The sequence below is a fragment of the Danio aesculapii genome, chromosome 3, assembly GCF_903798145.1.
Source record: "Danio aesculapii chromosome 3, fDanAes4.1, whole genome shotgun sequence".
Classification (NCBI taxonomy): domain Eukaryota; kingdom Metazoa; phylum Chordata; class Actinopteri; order Cypriniformes; family Danionidae; genus Danio; species Danio aesculapii.
In genome coordinates, this window is record NC_079437.1 from 50987201 (window position 1) to 51011172 (window position 23972).

At 38.6% G+C, this 23972-nt stretch overlaps 1 protein-coding gene across 1 annotated transcript in view; it reads right to left on the reverse strand.

The window, feature by feature from the left end:
* Nucleotides 1-732: 732 nt before the first annotated feature.
* adgrl1a (adhesion G protein-coupled receptor L1a) overlaps nt 733-23972 on the reverse strand; it is a 370561-nt gene continuing 347321 nt past the window's right edge. Inside the window, exons 21-25 of the mRNA XM_056454205.1 lie at nt 23637-23792; nt 23440-23536; nt 9707-9829; nt 4145-4162; nt 733-3839 (exon numbers count right to left, since the gene is read on the reverse strand). Of these exons, the coding sequence (XP_056310180.1) occupies nt 2944-3839; nt 4145-4162; nt 9707-9829; nt 23440-23536; nt 23637-23792 (1290 nt within the window). The 3' untranslated portion in view covers nt 733-2943. The remainder of the gene's footprint in view (nt 3840-4144; nt 4163-9706; nt 9830-23439; nt 23537-23636; nt 23793-23972) is intronic.

Here is a 23972-nt window from a genome sequence, read left to right on the forward strand (position 1 = left end):
GAAAGTATAGACCGGTGCGGGTTGAGTCTTGGATAAATGGGTATCACGGATGAAAGTGAGGACGAGGGGGAGGGGAGTATCGCAGAAGCCGCCCTTACTATTCTGCGGCCGAGGTCGCCTCTATGGACGCGCTGGCCCTGTATGCATAAAGACCTCACAAATATTCATTGCGCAATACAAATACAACTAATTTTACTATAAATTTCAGCAAATAAACACCCTTTATGTGTTTATGCTGTTATAAAGATTTTCATGGTAATGTTTACTTTCACTGTTTAATTTAGGAAAACTCCCGATAAATAAGTTATATCTCTGAACTTTAATAATGAAACTATAATAAATGCTGCGCTTCCCACCTCCTTTATTCAGCCAAAATGACTTCTGGGACTTCTCGAGCGAGTTTTGTGCTTAAGTCTGTATCGATGCGTCCTCGATATCTAGAACGTTTCCGGAAACTTACACGCATCGTCCATTCTTGCGGTCTTGAGTTTTGGAAATTAACTTTGGCAGCTGATGATGACGTTACATGAGAACACAAGAACGCTGACGAACGCATATTGAGAAACAGCCTCTATCTTTCTGAATTCATTCTCCATTGTTTATCACTCATTCTAGCAAATGTGCTTGGTAATTGTGGAACAAAATTGACAGGCTATGCTCGGAATACATAACATATACTGCAGCATTAGTAAGAGTAGTATGCTCTTCAAAATATAGCGTAACCCGTCACCCTCAAATATGCTCTGTACACAGAATAACAACCACACTAAATAAATGAATATGTGCATAAATAATCAAAACAGACAAATAAATATTAATAAATAAAACATCAGACATGAAAGAGATTGCGCAGACTTCGGAGGGGCAGGACACTCATGAATACCTCTTTTTTAATTCGATAGGCTATGTAGCTCATTTGCATATGGGGATTCTAAACCAAGGAGACTGTGATTGGTCAATTCTGGTTGGTTGTTGTGGTTTTGTTCTCCATTGTACCTGACTGGCAAAGTAACATTTAAAATACCTTTAACAAAGTCTTTTAGATGGAAGCTTATACTGAGCTCTTATATAGATATAGATTCATTCTGCTTCCTGTTTTTCTAATGCGGGTCCATCTAACCCAGTAAAAATAGCCTCTGAAATACAGACGCGCGGACGCACACACACATACATACTCTGGTTCGCAGGCATCCAAATGTTCATGTCCAGACACATACAAATTGTAAATCAACTGTCACACCAGATTCAGAAACAACAGCTGATATTGGTATGTAAAAACAGTCAAATACAATCTAGGGTTTGCGACTGAAACTTCACCAAATGTGCCCACCCTCCCCAATTTTTTTTCACCTAAATATCTTATATTCTATTCATCTAGTCATCTGATATCTATTATATCTTGCAGATAAAATATAACCAACACTACATTATGGCTGCTGTCAATCAACCCACAATGCACTAGTGCGCCCCCGAGGCACAGTGTATTCCCCTTTCATTCATGCCAAGCACTTCCTGTCTGGGAATGTTGAAGGTCAAACATTACCAACAATGTAATGGGTTATATTACATAAAAATTGTGCCAGGATTTATCTCGTTTGTATGTAAAATTGTTCTCTTTCTGTCTCTCCGTCTCTCGCTCGTGCTGTCTCTTGGCAGACAATTAGATTTCCTGGCACCACTGTGCTTCAGGGCAGGACCGAACGAGGGCCGAAGAGAGCGAAAGAAAGAGAGAGGGAGAGACCAGCGTGGCGTTCATGTCACAAACTTCAAAACATGTTTATTTTTGACTCTTTTCAATTTCTGATGCAGTAGAAGAACTGTTTTTCATAGTACTTGATACTTTTTTGTTGCTTTTGTTCATCTATGTACAAGACGAGTAGAATAAGACTTTCGCTTTTGTGTGGTTTCGTATGTACAGAGGTCAGACTCGAAGAATGGCTGGAGCGGTAGCAAAAAAATTCTTCTAGCCACAATAACACAGGTGATACAGCACGTTCACCTACAACATCCATCAGTGATTCAGAAAGCAGGTTCAATCCTTAATCTGCTCCCATCTGTGGATCTGAGCCCTACAGAGGTTCATTCACAACAGCTGAAAGGCTCCAAACCACTCAGCTGACTATGGGTTGTGTCCTAGCGTCCCCCCGCCCTTCCCAGTTCCCAGTCTCTGTGGTTGTTCTGTACAGAAGAGTCAGTTCAGAGAAAGAAATAAAGGCAACTCCACTGAGGCAGCTTCCTGCTACCTGTGTATGAACAATAGTCCTTGTTTTTCTTTTTCATGAGCATATGTTCACACTCTTGATGTTCAGTAACAAGCACTTCTGTGAGTGTGCGTGTGTGTGTGTGTAGATTCCAGTTTGTGTCCTGGCTCAAAAACAGTTATTTTTGGCAACACTAAGAGCGTTCAGAAGAATTTTTGTCACTTGCAGTATAATGGCATACCCCCATTTCCTCACGTAACAGCTCTCATCAAATAATGATGGAGAAAGACAGAAAAGGGAAAGAGAAGGTAAGGAGTTATGCAAAAGTAACATTTTTAAAGACATGGCATAAAAATAAAACACAGAAATAGAAGCCCGGTGAGATGCTTGGTGGTATTCTTGGAGCAAAGAGAGCTGAAGGCAGAGACGTCCATTGAGAGAAGGCAGATAGTTGGACTTGCTATTTCTGTATGTGTGTGTCTGAGGAGGGAGGAGAAAATGATGCTGATGAGAGAGCAGAGTGGTTACACAGCACTTCAGAGAGCCTGCTGCCATGGAGACAAACCTCTCTGTCGCTCTCCCTGTTTAGGCTTTCCTTACCTTTTACTTCAAAACAACTGAAAGAGCAAAAAGGCAACCAGACATAGGGAGGGCGTCAGAGACAGAAGAGGAGTCTATCATCGGCACCAGCACTTTGCATCAAACCCTGTGGCGCTTCTCCTCCTCAACCTCTTCCATATGGTCACAGGCTTGTGACCAACTGCATCTGTCCATCTCCCTCGCTATGGGGGCCCTCTGGGGCTGGGTGCGCTTCAGTGCTCGGTCTCCTAGGTGGAGCCTGGTAGAAGGTCTGCATGGGGGCTCCGCGGGAGCCTATGGCGGGCCGACCTGAGCTGTAGTATAGCTCCTCTGGAGGCTGGGCCGAGCGTGGAACCACTTCCAGAGGTTCTGGACTGCTGTCAGGGTATGGTGATTCTCGCAGATTGGTGATGCTGGTGTAGAGGGAGTCCCTTGCAGGTGAATCAGGAGGTCCACTGTGCCCCTGGCCTGCTGCACTTTGGGCGCTGTGACCGCTATGACCCAAACTCTCAGTCAGGTCAGCTGTGTAGCTTTCAGACTCATCCGGGTCACTCTGGTAGAGCACAGACTGGGCACGCTGAAGCAGAAGGGGCTCTTCCAGAGCCTTGTAAAGCAGTTCCACATCCTGTGGTGTGCGCTGACGTGCTTCCCTTGAGCGAAAGTCTTCATCATCCTCCATGCCAATCACCGGCTCGACAACACCTCCGGTTCGCCCCATGCCCAAATGGCCATGTCCTCTGGCCAGGCTGCCACATGTTCTGTCACCGCCCCCAACCCCTCCCCCGCCTCGCAGATTATTGTGCACAAGTTCAGATATGATCATCTTCTCAAATGCTGCAGCATCTGAGAGGTTTCTCCGTATGCCACCAAGAGTTTCTGAACCGCGGGGGTTGAATAGAGGAGGGGGGCTGTCTCCACCTCCACCTCCCAGAAAGTCACAGCTGCCCCCGGGAGCTCCTGAACCCCCGACGCTGCGCAGAGAGTAACTGTTGTTGAAGTTTCCGTTCAAAGGTAGTGTCTCCATGCCTCCGTGATCTCGATTCTTTGATAGTGTGCTCTCTGTTGAGGAAGCAAATGAGAGGTGGTAAGAAAATGAAAAAGAGGATGGGGAAGTAAGCACTTCATTACCTATTTTAATCAAGATGGGGATTCACGGCAACAGAATCCATGATTGAATCAATAATGGCAAGAGCAACTTCCATCACAAGATTAATAGGATTATGGACAGAGGCAAGTTATTACCGGAGACGTAAATTGTGAACATAGATCCACAGGCTTCACTGCGCACGTGAAGAGGTTATCATTCTGCAAAATTAGCCTATAAAGCCCTGAAAATAGATGATAGAAAGTAAAAAGAGTCTTACTCGGGTCACGGAAAGTTCCTGTTGATCCATGGTGAAGCCGAGTGAGGGCAGAAAGAGACAAATAAAAAGACAACAAAAGTAATTAATCATATATTTCTACAATGTGCTATTCATGATACTGCTTGCTTTTTCTTGACATGTTCATTATTACAAATATCTTAAGAATTCTGTTGTTGAAATACTGTAAAATCCATCAAAAAACATAACATTACTTCAGAGATTTGTTACATTAAACTCTAAGTGCCCTTCAAAATGGACATCACAGGAAATTCTGCTATGATTTCAGTGTTGAATTCAAAGGCTATTAACATGCGGGAGACGTGACCTCTATGCAAATCTCATGATCACAATTAAATAACCCTTCATACTTCTGTAATAAATGAAGACACTCGAAACTGTAGTGTAGTGCATGCTTTTTTTCTTTCTTCTTTTCTTTTAATGCTGTATAGGGCGGCACGGTGGCGGAGTGGGTAGCACTGTCACCTCACAGCAAGAAGGTCACTCATTTGAGCCTCAGCTGGGTTATATGACATTTCTGTGTGAAGTTTGCATGTTCTCCCCATGTTCCCGTGGGTTTCCTTCAGGTGCTCCGGTTTCCCCCACAAGTCCAAAGACATGCGGTATAGGTAAACTGGTTAAGCTAAACTGTCCGTAGTGTATGTGTGTAAATGAGAGTTTATGGGTGTTTCCCAGTGATGGGTTGCAGCTGGAAGGGCATCCACTGCATAATACATATGATGGATAAGTTGGCGGTTCATTTTGCTGTGGCAACACCTGAATAATAATGGGACTAAGCTGAAAAGAAAATTAATGAGTAAATAACGAAGTAAACTTCAAGTTCAGTTAATGTTTAGGGGGTAAAGAGCAGTGAACACTATGTAGGGGACATGTCGATCTGAAGACAATTCCTTCTTGGAGCTCTTCTCTAATGAGCTAGTTATCTAAATCATGTGTGTTAAACCTGAGAGACATTCAAAATAAGCAGAGCGAGGGGTCATGAGCACCAGGATTGAGAACCGCTGCACTACACTATCACCTACAGTAAAAAATAGCAGCCAAATGTAATGAAATCATTTAAAAGGGTATTTAGTCATAATTTATTCCGCCAATGTAGTTCCAAACCGATATGACTTTCTGTAAGTGGGCAAGGTAGAGAGTATACTATACTATATTAGTCATAAAATACATATCTGCTTGCTAGTTTAAGTATGAAACAGTAAAAGTACCGTTGTAGTAATTTAGCAACATTGTGTGAATGTCTGGAATGAGGAGTTTTTGGAATTATTTTTATTTAATTATTTTAGTCTCTAGATTAGCAATGTTAACGGTTAACACTGTCGCCTCACAGCAAGAAGGTCGCTGGTTTGAGTCCTGGCTGGGTCAGTTGACATTTCTGTGTGGAGTTTGCATGTTCTTCCAAAGACAAGCAGTATAGGTGAATTGAATAAACTAATTTGGCCCTAGGATATGTGTGTGCATGTAAGAGTGTATGGGTGTTTCCTAGTATTTGGTTGCAACTGGAAGGGTATCTGCTGTGTAAAACATATGCTGGATAAGTTGGTGGTTCATTCCGCTGTGCCAACCCCTGATGAATGAAGGGACAAGTTGAAAGAAGGAAATGAGTATTCAGTTGAACAATATGTCATAATAATAAACATACGTGATATTGCTATAGTGTAAACCTCAAAATAGCATGAATAATTATTCATAATTTGAACTTTTGGAATGACTTTGGCTATATTTGCTGTGGTCATATCAACATTGCTTGAAGACTTAATAGTCTATTAATTTTTAGACATGAACATTTTCACATGTTAATCTGGCCTACAGCATCCCCAAGATATTAATTGAAAAGTTTCTGATCCTTTGTAGGCGTATTCTTGGTTATCACATTATATTAAGGCTCCATTTGTTAACATTAGTTAATTAATCTAAGCTAATGAGTCCTTAGTTAATGTTTAAAATGCAATTAAATTAAAAGAAAGCCATAACTGTTTTAATTTTCACGGTGCTATTAACTTTAAAATTAACTTTCAATGTTAATGTTCATCAATGCATTAAATGTTCACAAAGCAATATTTGAAAACATTTTTTGACCACATTGTCAGACCAAAAGACTTTAAAGCATAGGTCTCAAACTTAATTCCTGGAGGTCCGCAGCTCTGCAAAGTTTTGTTCCAACCCTATCAAACACAGCTGATCCAAATAATCGAGGTGTTCAAAAGAGTCATGAACACCTTCATTAGTTGGATCAGCTGTGTTTGGTCAGGATTGGAGCAAAACTAAGCAGGGCTGCGGCCCTCTAGGTATTGAGTTTGAGATCTATGCTTTCAACCTATCAGCAGAAAGGGGAAATCAGCTTGGTAATGAAACTTAAAGATATTTAAACGGATGGCAAAGTCCTGTGTTTGTTTTTGTGCTTTCATGACTTTTGCTATTTTATTGGCTTGAAATATTTGTATGCTCTAAGCATTTATGTACATACGCTACATATTTGTTTTTGTATCCTAATAATAATTCCATATATCACCATAAAAGCTTCATTAAATCCCACAACAACAATATCTGATACCGTCATATGCATACATCGTATTTGGGAACGCAGTCACAGTGCCTCTTTCTTGGGTTTGGGGAGTTCAGAAATAGAGCCTCATTGTTTGCTTTTGGCACGATCATTATTCTGCGAGATGTTATTCACGCTTCAGCCTCATAAAGTCAGGACGATGTTTATTTCACGCGCCCTTTCACACGCCGGAGATGTTGTGATATTCTTTTAACTCGTTTGGCATGTATTGAAAGCTGGAGATGCGTGTGGTGCCGCAGACCAAGGCGTGTGGGGGTTTAAATATTAATGCCCGGTATGATTTTAATCAACGCTCCTCTGTGCGGAGAGAGAGTAATTAGACATTCTAATGAGGCCCTCCTCCTACTTCCTCTCCATAAGCATGCTAAAAATGTCCTCTCAGGCGAGCCGAGGCGAGCGGGCGCACCGTCAGCCTGACACATTACACAGAGAGGGAACGTTTAAAATATTCAACAGAGACGCTGTCTTAAATTTCACCCTACTGACATGGGAACCGCAGCTATCTTTCTCTCTCAGTTGGCACATGGAGGCGAGTGGTATGGCAAGAGAGCTCTATGGGGGGATATGTGTGTGCGGGACGGGCAGAGCAATGGCGATACTCTGTGTCGAATCTCCAGGGAAAGCTCTCTGCTGTCAGTCACTCAACTTCAGCCCTAGCTTTAATCGATGCTCTGCTCTGTCTTTCCAGCAGGAGGGATTAAAACACTGGCCAGATGGTCGGCCCCTGTCCACCCCTCTGTATCACACTGACAGACCGACAGGGTGTAAACTCACACGCGGAGGGAGACACAAGAATCCATACACACACACACTCATGCAGCATATGCGCAAGAGTGAATTTATCATAGCACATGACCGGTACCATTAGCCAAATTTTCAGCCAAAGTTGTGAATAAGACACATGAAAAACTGGAAAATTACGTAAAATATTTGCGAATAAAGCACCATTTACATCTAATGAGTCAAAGAGAACAAAAAAATCATGATAAAGTGGTGACAATTGCAGACAAATGGAATTTGCTGTGGTAGGAGAAGCCACTGTTGGCCTTTTTTTATAATTAATTATAATGAAGACGAAATACAAGTTTTGGAGGAATAAGACCGCACTTTGTTGGGAGCAAGACCCCTCAAGACAATTTGGAAGTTATAATATTAAACCACTTTGATGATGAACTTTAGCTAAGACATTTTAGATTGTCCAAAACAACATGTGAAATGTTTTACAATGCGGTTAATCAACTAGTTCATCCATTAATGCTGTCCGTAATTAGGGCAACCAGAGCTGGGAACACTTCCCAAAAGACATTATAATTTGAACGGCATCTATGCTTATGTTTGTCTGCTTTTCCCTATTCCGAGGTCTCCATAATCTTGGACCAGGCCGTATCCTGAGTAGATGATGTGGTGGTCTTGGAGGAGTGGAGAGCATGAGACTGATTTCTGAAAGACCCCAGTGACAGACGAGTCTCTGTATCGATCCCATGGACCAGCCTGAACATCCGCCGGTGACCTACTCACACCTACAGCTTCTCCATGATGAACATCCAGAGTTCCCCAGCCTGCCTAGACTGCAGCTCTACACAAGAGGTTTAGCAAGAGGAGAAATGGTCATGCCCAACTGAGTCTAGTTTCTCTCAAGGTTTTCTTTTCCTTCCCTTTCGTCAATTGGTGAAGTTTTGTTCCTCGCCACTGTCTTGCTTGGTTTGGGACTTGTAGAGCTGCACATTGATGGATTTGCACTTCAGTGTTTGGACTTTCAGCAGTGAAATTGAAACTAAACTGAACTTCAACTCTGAAAACTGGACTGACACAGTTTCAATCTACTAGAACTTGTGAAACCACTATGTTAAGGTGCTTTGACACAATCTACATTGTAAAAGCGCTATAGAAATAAAGATGAATTGAATTGAATTGTCCCATGATGGAAATATTTTTTAACGCATGATGCATGAAAACAAAATCACATGACCTTTTTGATATGCATGCTAGAATTTATTCAGCAAATGTGTTTCTGTCATAGTTTATGCACGTTATATTATCGGATAAAAAAACAATTGTGCCCATGCGTTTCTTTATAAACATTTTCAAAATGTGTGTGTATCTTGGAGCTTCCAGAAAGCATGCAGTAGTCCAAAATGCACCTAGAAATAGGTGGATGAAAACATAGCTGGTGACACCAGCAATTACTACATAAACAATAATAAAACATCCACATATTGTTATTGCTAAGAGGACACTTGTTTTATGCTGATCTTCCTCTTATTGTACTGTATGACATCAGTTGCATTTTCAATGCACTGTATGGTGTGGGCGACACAGTGGCGCAGCAGGTAGTGCTGTCACCTCACAGCAAGAAGGTCGCTGATTCGAACCTTGGCTGGGTCAGTTGGCATTTCTGTGTGGAGTTTGCATGTTCTCCCTGCATTCGCGTGGGTTTCCTCCTATATATATATATATATATATATATATATATATATATATATATATATATATATATATATATATATATATATATATATATATATATATATATTAAGCACTTAACTGGGTTGTATTTTTATTATTAAGTGTTAATGAGACAAATATATAAAACCAAGTGATTTGAAGTCTTTTAATAGGAATCAAATGATTCTTCCTCTAAATATGCCTAAAGTACATAATGTTGATAAATACGTAATGTATATAAGCTCTTACATTAAATCATTTTAGAGAGCTTCTTTCCTAATGTTAAAATGTATGATTTTTCACCCTCAAATAAGCAATCAAACGAACAAGCGAATTAATGAACAAATAAAACCCTTTTCAACTCTGACACATATTCTTTAGCAAATAAAAAATGAAAACAAAACTTTCTACTAAGTATCATTACTCTGCATGAACAATCACTTTTTGGTGGATTCAATTTTGCAAAAGATATATGCGAACTGAGACATTTAAATTAGAATAATTTGATTCGTTACAAATCTGCACTCACTGACCGGTAGAGTTGAAGACTCCAGGTGATGGTGGAGTGAAGGTCTCAGCCAGCAGTGTGTTGTAGGGAGAGCTTCCTGTACGGGTTTGAAGAACAGGGTTGGTCAGAAGATGATTGCCCATTGTACCTACAGTAAAAAGAACAAACACAATTCACACAAATGCATGTAGTGTTTTTTGTACCAACGTGAGAGGAAGTCGATCTAAAGATGTCTTTTGGTGTGTTTGGCTTTTAGACTTTTAGAATTGTGATGTTAAAAATAAAAATCTGTTTTAAAAATAACGATTTAAAAAAAAAAATAAGTTGGTTTCAACAGATGTTTACACTGTGTGCACAATTAATAGGCAAATTTTTGAGGATTAGTTTTGTTATTGTACGACTATATTACTCTTGGTAAATCCATAATGTTAAAACCCTTAAACTTGAACATGTAAGTAGTAAAAGAAAAGTTGTGGCTTTCGAAAGAGAATATCTACATGTAGACCATTAGTAGCCAACTATTAGTATGCAGAATTATTATGCAACAAAATGAAAAACAACAACTTTTCCATCTCACTTATTTATTTTCACCTGTTAAAGTGAGAATTATAAACAAACTCTAATCATTTCTAAAATAAAAATAAAATAAATAAATAAATAAAACTTAGTTGCCAATATAGCCACCCTTCTTTTCGATAACAGTCACAAGGCTTCCATTAACTGAGTCAGTCAGTTTCTTCATCTGGTCAGAATCAACTTTTTGTGCAGCCGCAACCACAGCCTCCCGGACACTGTTCAGAGAGGTGTACTGTTTACCTTGACTGCACATTTCCTGCTTAAGAAGGCCCTAAAAGCCGAGGCAAATAGCCTAGTGGTACTGTGTGCAGACAGAAGTGCTCACGGTGACCTGAGAACTTCTGTGCTACTGTATATGTCTGGACACAGTACCAATAGGCTATCAAGGTCCTTTGCTCAACTCTGCTTTCAAAGCTTTCCTCTTTTTAATCTCCACTGCCCTATATAATAATAAAGGTGAAGCCCACTAAAAAAATTATTATAAAAAATGTCTCTAAAAGTTCTCGATAGGATTTAAGTCAGGTGAAGAAGGGGGCCATGCCCTCAGTTTTTCATCTTTAAGGCCTATACTGGCCAGCCACGCAGTGGAGTACTGTAATGGATGTGATGGAGCATTGTTTTAAATAAACATTTAAGTATTCTTGAAAGACACATATATTTTCCTGTACGGCTGCTTGAAAAAAGTGCCTTCTAAAAATTGGCAGTATGTCTGATAGTTGATTTTGAGCCTATTTTTATTCTCAAAAGGTCAAGCTAGCTCATCTTTAATAATACCTCCCCATACCAGTACCTTGTTGGGGTCTCAGTCAAAGTGGAGCTCTGTGTCCATTACCGATCAATTAGTCCACAAAACCTTTGAAAATTCTGTCTACAGATTTTTCATGGCCGACTCTTGAAGCTTCAATGTTTTGTTCAGAGGTGGTCAGGTTTCAGCCTTTCTTATCATGGCCATGTCTCTGAGAACTGAACACCTCATACCTCTTGACAATCCAGGTAGGTTGTAGTTGTGGAATATGGCAGCACTGGAGGGTAACTGGGTTCCTAATGGGTGGTTTGATGTTTGATTCTTCTCAAATCTTTGGAGGTGAATAAGCATCTTTTCTACTTTTTACACATTTACTTTTGCATAAAAGTTGAACTATTGCCCTCTGCAGTGTAGAAACATATACCACAACTATCCACCAAACCTCTCATCATATTCTGTATTGTAACATTGTTTCAAATGTCAGTATCCACGGTGAAGGACCTATCCATTTTAAAAGGAATTATACATAATATGAACATTATGAAACAGCTTTTTGCACTTCACAGCAAGGTTAAGCAGAAGCTACACAGCAGTATCTTTATTGAAAAAAAACCCAATGTCGGTGTGTGATGTTGTAATGGCTGACTTGATGAAGTATTTATTTGTAGCGAAGCCGCAATGTATCTGAAGAGTAGTTGCGGAGCGTAATTCCATGCCTCACTGTCAAGATGGAGTCATTGGGAGGGAAATGGTAATATTTGCTATTATGTAGTTGCGCAGAGCAGCCACTGAAATGTGGGTTCATTTCCCAGTGAAATGTGAACGCTCGCAGTAGACAAATGTGACTCAGAGAAATGGAACATTCAGTATGGCCCATAATGCAGGCGCAGAGCTGCCGCCCGGGGCTTTCAGACAGAAATGCCATGAAATTAAAAAGAGGCCAGTGTGACATCGAGTGGACTGAGGCAAAGTGCAACCTTGCGCTCTCTTGCTATCATCTATCAGAAAGGACCGCCTCAAGAATTAATTTTGAACGTGCGCTAGCTCACGCTCTCCTTTTTTTTTTTTTTTTTTTTTTATACACACGTACAGTACTACACACGTTTCTTACCTTTTGAAGGAATGTTCTGGGTTTAATAAAAGTGAAGCTGCACCACTAGCATTTGTGGCATGAAATTGATTATTACGGAAAATAATTACCACTCATTCCTCAGTTTTCTCCAGCAGTCAGACGCTTACAATGTGGTAAACACAATGTTAAGCGTACCCGCAAGTCTTATTCAGTCTGTCAAGCCCACAGTGCTGTTGTAAGATGGGAAAATGATGAACTAATCTTGAGTTGACAAAAAAACAACCTAAATGGTGAACATGGCTGTCAGAAATGATTGATTCTTATTGGTCAGCCGGGAAATTCAGTTTTTTTTTTTTATTCAAACAATAATAACCGTTGTCAATAGCAGCACTGGATAATGATGTACTCACACTGTCACGTCTCCCATAACACACTCTAATAGTTCAAAATGTTGAACGTGTTTTCTTTTGCTGATTAACGTTTTTTATTCAATTTTTTAAAAGTGCTGTAATTGAACTGTTATATTAGCTATGTATTCATCCACCTATTTTGATGGAAATGCCAAGATGCACATAAATTTTGAAATTGTGTATATAAAAACCTATGCACATAACTGAGTAGGATGAACTTTTTATTCTAATACAAAAAATGTGCATAAACTATGATGGAAACACTTTTACCGAACAAATTCCAGTAAGTGTATTAAAGATATGTGTATTAAGATATGTGTATTTATCATGTGATGATAAAAATGTGTATGAATGGATAAACCAGCAGTCTGAGCACACTGTAAACTATCTGAAATGTTGTTTTGGTCATTCTAAAACACCTTAACCATTTCAGTATTAGTGTTATTATATTATTAATGGTCTCCAGAATCAAGAGCGTCTGTGCTCCGCGTCTCACGCCTTCAAATGCCACCTCACGTTCACTGCGTGTCAGGATTGCCTTCTGAGGCACAAGTCATTTATTAAATGAAGAAACGATTCACGCAGCTTCTTCTACCACAGCAAATTCCATTTTTACTGTTGATATTTGGCACCAGTTAATCAGGAAGTGACGGTTTTGTTCACTTTGACTCGTTGGACAGAAACGCTGCTTTATTCACACATCTTTCATGCGATAATCTAGTTTTGCGCATGTGGATGTTAATCATAATGATGGAAACATAGCTATTGTGGCTGTACTATACTATTGTTTTTTATAGATAAACCTCAATTTTATGATGTTTTTTACTGTAAATGTCAAAAATAATTTTTAATTTATCGTTAATTTAACAATTTTAATATATTTTTAAAAGTAACTTAGCTAGTGTTTTATTGGAAGATAATATGTTCCAATACATTTTTCATCTGTACTGAACTAGTTGTAATAATATGATGTTGTAATAATATCATTAACCCCCCTCTTTTAGTTAAAAAAAAAAAAAGGCTACATGATGGGTGTGGAGTGCTGTGAGCAGAGGGAGGAGTGGGCGTGGCTGTCAGAGCAGGGGAAAAAGAGGGAGCTAATTGTCTGTTGGAGCACAAAATCAGGCAAAAAACATCAGACACTAAATGTGAGGTGACCCATGATTTTATAGTTGACAAAGTTAAAATGCTAAGATATAAACAATAAGGAATCTAATGCCCTGCTACATATACACTGTAAAACCCAATCAGTTAACGCAAACCATTTGAGGAAACCGATTGCAACAAATCATTTAAGTTCAAAAACTAATCCTAATGAGTACTGTGAGCTTAATCCATTTGAGTAAACGAAGCAATTTGAGCACAGTAAAACCCAATAAATAAACAGAACTCAAACCAACTGAGTACTGAGGGCTTGACATTAACCGCCGCCAACCCGCCAAATGCGGGTGGATTTCAGCTGTGCAATTCGTACAAATGTGATCCCGTTTACTTGCGCGAAGCAACCGTGCTTAGAGGAAGCGCAACTGGTGCGATCGGTTCTCTTTGAAATAGACTGGACACAGAGCGATGATCATACACACACAGTCCTGCTGCTTTCAAGAGCTCAAGATAAAAAAAAAAATCCTTTTATAAGCAGAAATAAAAAAATAAATGAAAAAATAAATAAATAAATGAGATAACAGCATTCGTGATTGTATGTTTTGTGGATATTTTTGCACGACCAAGGGTCTGCATTATAAACATTCAGCAGTGGAGTCTTAGGAAAAACGTTTACGTCCACCAAGAAGAATAGATATGCCGCTTGCTGTCATGTCATGCCATTTTGTACATTAAAAGGCAAAACTTCAGCAAAAACAAAAAAAGAGTCGATGTGAACAATAGAAGGACAGCGTAAGGAAGGTTTTAGGCTATGCTATGAAAACATATTTGAATGAATTAAAGACGAGAACAAAAACCAGGGAAAAATCCATCGAAAGAGGTAAGTGGAAGAACTGTATATGTGATGTGAACTCTCTCACTGAACACGCTGAGGAGCGCTAAATGCCGCAAAAACAGTTTACCTGTCATACCATATATAATAAATCTGTATCAATCCATATTTCCCACCAGTCTTGTGTAAACTACGCCAAGCAGAGTTTATTTGTTCATATATTTATTTATATTGTAAGACGTCGGAGCGTGAGAACCATTTGAAGTACAGTATACCAGCTTTGTGGTATACTTGGATGTTTCCCAGAAATGGGTTGCAGCTGGAAGGGCATCCAATGCGTAGAACATATGCTGGATAAGTTGGCAGTTCATTCCGCTGTGGCGAGCCCAGATTAATAAAGGGACTAAGCCGAAAAGAAAACGAATGAATGAATGAATGATTGTTATTGCCTGTACTGTAAGAAGGTCTATGTATTGTCCATTGTTTATACTGCATTTTCTGTTTTAAAATACTACTACTGCTACTACTACTACCACTAAGAAATGCTTAATATTAACCTGAAGTTTCTGTTACTGTATTAAAACTAAGATAAAGGAATCAGATCTTTAGTGGTTTAAAGTGATATGATGAATTGGTTTTATACTGTTATTCCACACTAACTAGACATATACCGTTCTTCCACATTTGAGAAATATAAATCACAATAACTTTTGATTTTTTATACTGAAACTGTTTCTGTGTGGAGTTTGCATGTTCTCCCTGCGTTCGCATTGGCTTCTTTCAGGTGCTCCGGTTTCCCCCACAGTCCAAAGACATGCCGTACAGGTGAATTGTAAAGGCTAAATTGTCCGTAGTGTATGTGTGTGAATGAGTGTGTATGGATGTTTCCCAGAGATGGGTTGCGGCTGGAAGGGCATCCGCTGCGTAAAACATGTGCTGGATATGTTGGCAGTTCATTCAGCTGTGGTGACCCTGGATTAATAAAGGGACTAAGCCGAAAAGAACATGAATGAATGGATATAATGTTCAAAATCTAAAAGGAAAAAAAAAACTTATTACTCAAAATTAGAAAAATATGGACTTTGTCTCAAGGCCTCAAGTATCATATTATCAGGAGAGCTGTTGGTCAGTAAATAGGTAAACAACGTAACTGACATTCGTTCAAAAAAGTAACTCTGATTTCTTGATGATGTAAATATATTTGGATATTTGAAAAAATAAATAAATAAAATAAATAAATAAATATATATATCACTCATGCAGCATAAAGTACATTGCATTGCTTACATCCCAATCTCTACCCACAGAAACCGAGTCAGTAACTCATACTGTAAAAAGTTAGTGAGAGTCGGCGCAATTGCCTAGTGGTTAGCGCACCAACAAATGGTGCAGTAGCCATATCCCGGCTTGAGAACACCCCCCCCCCTCTTTCTCTCCCACTTCGCTTCCTGTCTCATTACTGTCCTATCTAAAAAAAGGCAAAAATAAATCTTAAAAAAAAAAGTGAGTGAGTAAACTTGCTGCATTAAAATGATTAACTGAACTATGTGCACAATTATAAAAATTACATTAAGTATGAGATAAAGTACATCCAAGCGGTTGTTGTCACAGAATAATACCTGAAAGGTTTATTGGCAGCTCGACACTAAATGGCTAGTTGGTACAAAACGCCAGCATTAGACACAAAACATTGCTCTGAACTGCTTTAGTTTATTAATTCTTTAATTAAATGCAAAACTGATGAAAACAAAAGTGGCTGAATGGAGCATACACTAACCTTCATATTATTTAGTCACAAGCTGGCATCAAACAGTCAAAAATTGGATGTGAAAATATTCAGTGACGGTCAAGATGATTCAATGTACTCGGATGAGCCTGTGTTATTAGTTGCAGCGGTTGTTTTCTCAGAATAACATGCCTTGGAATGTCGCGGCTGACGATCGAGAATCAAGAATTTCAGATGGCCATTTTATTAGTCAACTTAACAGTTCCAAGTTACAGCAGGTTTACCTTCTTTTTCAAATAAAGTCAACATGTTGCTATTAAGTCATTGGGTTTATTCACTTTTTTAAAGTAAAGTAACTACTGTATGTTCATCCACCTAGGAAAATAGTCCCACCGAAAAAAAGGAATCATTTACAGAAAAGTCTAAATTATGTTCTGTGTTAATCAACATCGCACCACAATCCTGCCAGTGTAGCTTCACTTGTACAGAATGTGAAAGATTCCTGTAATTCATGTAAAAATCTCCCAGAAGTGTGTTGTGTGAAATACGAGGCTGAATATAGGCCAGCGGGAGAGAGATGCAGATACGACAGCGGCTCTTAGAAGCACAGAAAAGACTTCACACGGCGGTGAAGTGGGAAATGAGAGCAATAGGAGATGAATCTGATAAAGCCAGCGGTGCACACACACACACACGCCTTTTATTACCCTCCATCTCTACTTCTGACTGCCATTCACTCCTGTAACATTCACAAACTTTTCTCCTGCGGCACAAAACCCTGCCGCTTCTTCTCCCCGGAATCTATTCTTCTCTCTTTTTTCCTGCTATATGGTTTAGATCTGCCGTTCTGTGTCGTACAAACTCTCTCGCCTTGATTAAAGTCCCCGGAAAGCAACAATCGGTGCACTGCAGTGAGGACGCTACTGTCATTCTCCTCAATTAGAGTAATTACCCCCGTTCATTCGGCGGCTAATCACTTCATTAAAAACAAAATGGATAGAATTAGCATAAAGAGTGGCGGTTGATTTAGTTGCGGCTTCTCTGTCGTCGCCACATCCCCCCCCCCTTTACTCCCACAAACACTGATCCCTGAGCTGATCAGTGCACCACGCTCCAGATCTACGGATATAGATGGCGTCGAAGTGCTCAATACTTGATATGTATATTTAAATATGAAATTAAAATAAAGTTTTATTTTAGATGTTAGTATCAATATAGCTTTAATGATATCTATACGCTAATGTGCTCCAACAGGGACAAAAGTCGCATTAGGAAGATATGAACCTGATATAAATGTCCAAGGCTTGCAGTTTGTCAAAATTATTTTGACATCATAACTAGGGTTGGATGGCAATGCAGTGGCGCAGTAGGTAGTCTGTTGCCTCACAGCAAGAAGGTCACTGGTTTGAGCCTCGGCTGGGTCAGTTGGCATATCTGTGTGGAGTTTGCATGTTCTCATTCTGCTGTGGCGACCCCAGATTAATAAAGGGACTAAGCTGAAAAGAAAATGAATAAACTAGTGTTGTGCGATGTCGACCAATTTGGCCATAGGTGGTGGTAAATTAATTATTTATGAATAATTAATTAATTCATAACTAATTAATTAATTGTAGCCTACCATTTCAACTACTTGACCTGCATGGTCTTTTTTTTACCAACAACAAAAATTACACACAAAGTTATACACAAATTACAGGACTCTGACATGAATAGGCAGAGTGATCTGTGTCCTTATAATGGCGTTGGCAATCTTGGTTGGTAAAAAAGGTGCACAACCAACAGGAACAAAAAAACAGTATCTGAGGTTTTTGCTGAGAGTCATTAGATAGGGGCCTTACAATATTTTCTGGGGAAAAAGGGTGTTTCAGGCAAAAAAAAAGGTTGGGAACCACTGCTCTAAGTGTCTGACATGCCCCGCCCCCGTCAAGAAACTTCTTATTTGGATTTCATTTGATGCAATTGATCTCAAACACTCTTACTGGCAGAGCTGTGATTAAAAACAAGAACACTATTGGCTGTTTTTTATAAAGGGGAGGAACTTATATGTCTCGCCCTGTTTTCATGTTTTAGTTGAGATTATGTACTATATTATTAAAGGGGTGGTCCACTATATTACCATATTTTCAACTTTAGTTCATGTGTAATGTAGCAGAACATCTCTGAATGTAATACACTTAAAGTTCAATGCAAAGGGAGACATTGGCTTTTACAAAGTTAGTTTTGCAAAGCCTGCAGCAAACAAAGTTTGGGGACTACAAAAAATACATCTGGGTTAGTGAGATCACAAAAGCTTCAGGTTATGTACATTTTAACATGACACAAAGAGAGAAGTGCTTACAGTTTAATTTTAATTACGTTACAGAGAATTATAAAAAATATATATAGCTAGCATTTGACAAAGGACAGCTTCCAGAATCTCTCCCAGTTCAGTGCTGGATTTGGCTAAAACTCCTCAAAGAAGGAGCAGCTCCAATCCTAATAGAAGAAGCTGTGGATTGTGAGCCACAATCTGTAAGTATTTTTAATTGTTAAAATTGATCTATTACATGCATAGTTTCCAGTGTTAGCTGTATGCTGTAGCAAAGACGTAAATAAAGATGTAAACAATGGGAAATACTGTTTGGCACCGCTAACAATTTAGCTACAAATTAATATTTATCAGTCAAACCCCTGAAAACAGCCACAATCCTCGGCAGTGCTGCAGTGTCTCTCTATGCAGACACATTCCGTGCATTCTACATCTCAAATAATGAACTCGCAAAAGATATGTGAACATTTAATTTTACTTACGCTTGTGTATAATCGAAATATATATGAAAGACACTTGTCAGAATTTAATTCAGAGAGCAGGCAAAATGTTCAGCTGTGTGCACAATTTCTGTCTGATTCATGCTTACACTGACACTGCTACACTGACTGACAGTATTTACACAGCAGAGGCACAGCGCGTGCATGTAGAGGCGTGACTGGACATGACGCTTCCTGGTGAAGTGGAGCTGATCCGCACATTATGTTAGCTGACCAATCAGACTCTAGAGGCCGGGGTTTCAGAGAAACTAGGAAATATCATTGTGGTTTTCATGTTAGCTGAGTAGCTGTATATAATCAAAGTAAGATTTATGAAAAAAGTAACGTGATTTTTTGCAAGCGAAGCATGAGCACACATTGCTTTGCATCTTATAAACACAACCAAGCGTTAAAAATACTCTACGGACCACCCCTTTAAAACTTTCTAAGCTGCCAACATTGTACACTCACATGTGTTAGGTGTAATCATTAAGGGGACACTTTTATCCAAAGTGACTTTCTGATGGGGACAATGAAAGAAGTCAAACAAACAAAAGAGTGACAATTATTCAATGCTAAATAATAATGTTAATTACTGATGACATTTCTCCTAATTTTTAAATTGAAATGTAGCCATCTTTTTGTTTAAGATAACAAAAAAGATATAGGGCTAAACAGTGGCTCAGTGGTTAGCACTGTAGCCTTACAGCAAGAAGGTTGCTAGGCCAGTTGGCATTTCTGTGTGGAGTTTGAATGTTCTCCTCATGTTCGTGTAGGGTTCCTCCGGGTTCTCCAGTTTCCCCCACAGTCCAAAGACATACACTATAGGTGAATTGAAGAAACTAAATTGGCTGTATGTGTGTGAATGAGTGTGTATGGATGTTTCCCAGTACTGGGTCGCAGCTGGAAGGGCATTTGCTGGATAAGTTGGCGGTTCATTCTGCTGTGGCGACTCCTGATGAATAAAAGGGACTAAGCCGAAGGAAAAAGAATGAATAACAGAAATGATGACATGTTGTCAGACATGTTTATATAATTTGTTTCTGACAGCACAATTTAAATGTCTCATTTTAAATAAGATAATGAATCAGCATTTGTTTGAAAAACTGATGTCCAGATGTCATATTTGACAAATAAAACAAGTTGAAAAGCTTAAAATATAAACATAAATGCTTCAGTATTTCCAAATAACACAATAACACTATATAAATAATTATAAAGTAGCACACTTATATGACAACATCCATCTAACAAGGAAGTAAGGATTAAACACCAGTAGAAACTCATTAAACTACAGGAAACTTGGCCAAATCATGTGCTGTTTCTGACTGTTTGCCAAATTTAATTCCAAATAAGAAAAAAAAAAAAATCTAAAAAGATTTTTCAGCTTTTTAGCACAGATGAATGTGTCTCAAAAAAATGCAGGCTGCACAAACCAGCTGCTAATGAAAAACATGGCAGAAGCAGATATAATTGACCATGTGTGAGCACTGTAAAGCGCTGTTTCTCATTTCACATGTGAAAAGCGTAGAAAAATAGCCTGTTTATTTCTAGGGGCCGGAGAGAGGGAAGAAAATAGTGAAGAAACATTTGGATGAAAACATTTGCAGCATTAAAAAAACATTACTAGTGGACCAAATGTCGGTGTTTACATCAACACGCTTCATTTGTATTACTGCAGTGGATCTGAAAATTCACAGAGCTTCAACATTTTGTTATGTTACAGCATTATTACAAAATGAATTAAATTCATTATTTTCTGCAACATTCCACCAATAATACCCCATAATGACAATGTGAGAAAGATTTTGTGCTAAGAATACTTTATAATAAGAAAGCGCGACCTCTAATATGGATAATAAGTATCGTATCCTAAAGAAACAGCCAGTCACCATAGAGACCATAGTGTTTCATTTTATAGAAACAACCAGTGTGTTTGCTTTGGGTGGATCTAATGTTAAAAAATTAAAAAATACACCATTTGTAGGACTATATCAGATTTTACAGCAGCTTTGAAATATGTTGTGTAAATATTATTGAAATCTGTTTAAAAATTATATTTACAGTTGAAGTCAGGATTATTAGCCCCCTTTGAATTTTTGTTCTTTTTTAAATATTTCCCAAATGATGTTTAACAGAGCAAGGAAATGTTCACAGTATGTCTGATAATTTTTTTGGAAAGTTTTATTTGTTTTATTTCGGCTACAATAAAAGCAGTTATTAATTTATATTAAATTAATAATTCTAAGGTCAAAATTATTAGCCCCTTTAAGCTATTTTTTTTCGACTGTCTACAGAACAAACTATTATTATACAATAACTTGCCTAATTACCCTAACCTGCCTAGTTAACCTAATTAACCTAGTTAAGCATTTAAATGTCACTTTAAGCAGTATAGAAGTGTCTTGAAAAAGAAATCAGTTATTTGAAATGAGTTATTAAAACTATTATTTTTAGAAATATGTTGACAACATCCTCTCTCTGTTAAACAGAAATTGGGGAAAAAATAAACAAGTGGGCTAAAAATTCAGAGGGGCTAATGATTCTGACTTGATTCTGTATGTTTATATATACAAATTATTAAAAGTCAAAATTAATATTTAGTTTTTTCTTTTGCAAACATTTCCTAAATATATTTTAACAAAGCAAGGATAATTTTTTTTTGCACAGTATTTCCTTTAATGTTTTTTCCTCTGGTATCACAAGGTTGTTGCTTGATGAGATACCATTGCAGCCGGAAATTAACGAAAATGATTTCAATTATTCATTCAATTTCCCATTTAATGTATTTTATTAACATCTACCCCAACCCTAAACCCAGCCATCACAGTACTGTAAACATATTAATTATTGTTATACAGTGTTACAAAAATGATGCTACATTGATGGCGCAGCTGTATCCTAACTAGACTACACCATAAAACAGTAATATATTAAAATACATAAAATCATAATGTCAGTATTTGTATCGGGATTCAAACCCAAAAGCCATTTGCAGCACAGTAAGCAAAAAGTGTGCACAAGCATGGTCTTCTAGGCTATATGAGACAGAGTTTTGTCCTGACCCTGTCAGTCAAATGCAGATTCGCCAAGTCTAGAAACGCTTCTGAAATTATCAATGCTTTGAATCGTTTTAGTCACGTGACCAGGTGTTTCGAAACAATTTAGTCACATGACCTGGGTGTTTCGGATCATGCTTCAGTGCAGTGTTTTGAAACACTTGGGCTTCGAGATCTCGACACTGTGCCGAAACATCAGTTTCACGTCAGCCAACCCTACTATGTTGAACTAGTGCCTGTTTGATGACCATGATTTTCATTGTCCATATGTACCAGCAACTAATGATGGTGAAATTAAGCTTTCTGAACCATTGAACCTTTCAACTCAATTGTATCAGAAAAATGTTCGTTACTCGAAGCATTCCAAATCAGAGCTCAATGAGGACCCCTGCTGGTTAAAGTGTGGGAAAGCACTGTGTTGCAAAAATGTCAAATGTTCACAACCAACCAACTCATTCATGTAGTAATACAACAACAGTAATATAAACAAATTACTCATTTACTGTTGCTAGTTTACATATAAAGTATGTTACATTACACCACAGATGACTGTAGTAAAATCAAAGGTATTCAACAGTATTTACGTTTATCATAGTCCAACATACACCCAACGACTCATTCCAAAAGGGGATCGAGCTGGTGCTTCCTGCATGGAAGGGGATTGCTCTACGGAGGCTTCAGCACTGCACTCACCAGCTGGCCTCAGTTACACACTATACTACAATATGATGTAGAATTTATGAAAAAATTGTTGTAAATAATACTCTAATGCACTTTAGTATGATTTAAAAACTTTTTTCTAAAAATTACTATTGTATTTTAGTTAAATTACTGGTGCGTGAGGCCGGTGCAGTGCTCTGAAACAGCAGAAATATATGTAATTGACACCTCATTTCTTACTATACAGTTTACTAACCCACAAGGTTAAACCTTTGTATCAAAACTCGACGCAGTCACATGGATATAGGTGAAAATGGAGCTTCAGACGTCACTGATCACGTGATTATGGCTAAACGAATTAAGCTCCGGTACACTGCTTAACTGCGAGATGTATCATTTATTTTTTTATACATGCTTCGAAGCCTTGGTGCACAACGTCACATCGCTCCCAGCAACACCTGTATTGACCATTGCCTGCTTGCACAACTATTCTTATTAAACCTGCACTTGGATCCTGGAGTTTAATTTTCATGGAATTACCTCATTTTAAGATACATTTTATTAGCTCCTTATGCTAAATACATTCCCTACAGAAATAACCATCATTATGCAATAATAATTCAAGAGGGACTTCAACTGTTTTAACTGTTTCATAAGGCATTTCCTACCAAAATACTACTCCGATTTAAAATTCATAGTGAGTTTCAAGCATGGACACATTGTCAGAGGTTGATTGACAATGGACTGCCTGCCTGTGGAAGATTGTTTAAAGCCTGAAAGCCGGTCTCACCACGGTTGAGGGTTGGGGTGCTGTTGATGTCTCCGGCCATGAAAGACGACTCCGTCTGCTTTCTCACTGTGTCGTTCCACATGCGCCGGATACGGCTCTGAAACAGTGAGAGCAGTGATGTGATTGTGAGATGGACACAGCAGCAGCGTATGACCAGTAATGCATTGGTGTGGTAAGTGTGTGTGTGTGTGAATCACTTGTCTGTGCACGGCTGCATGGCGTGTCTGACTGCCGGTGTAGTATCTGTTGTTTGTGCGGAGGGCAGAGTTCTTCAGAGAGCCGTGAGAGCTGGTTGTGGAGGTGCGACTGCAGCAGTATGAATGACGCAGGCACTTGCTGTACTCCTTATGCACCTGAAATGCATACACACATAATGTATATTATAAGCACTTAAATGCAGAATTTAATCTATGTGGGTAAAGTAGCTACACTAAATGCAGCATGCAATGTACATATTTAAAGGAAATTCTTCTTCTTATTATTATTTTAGCATAAAGAATATATTTTCACAGAATGCACTTCTTAAGTGAATT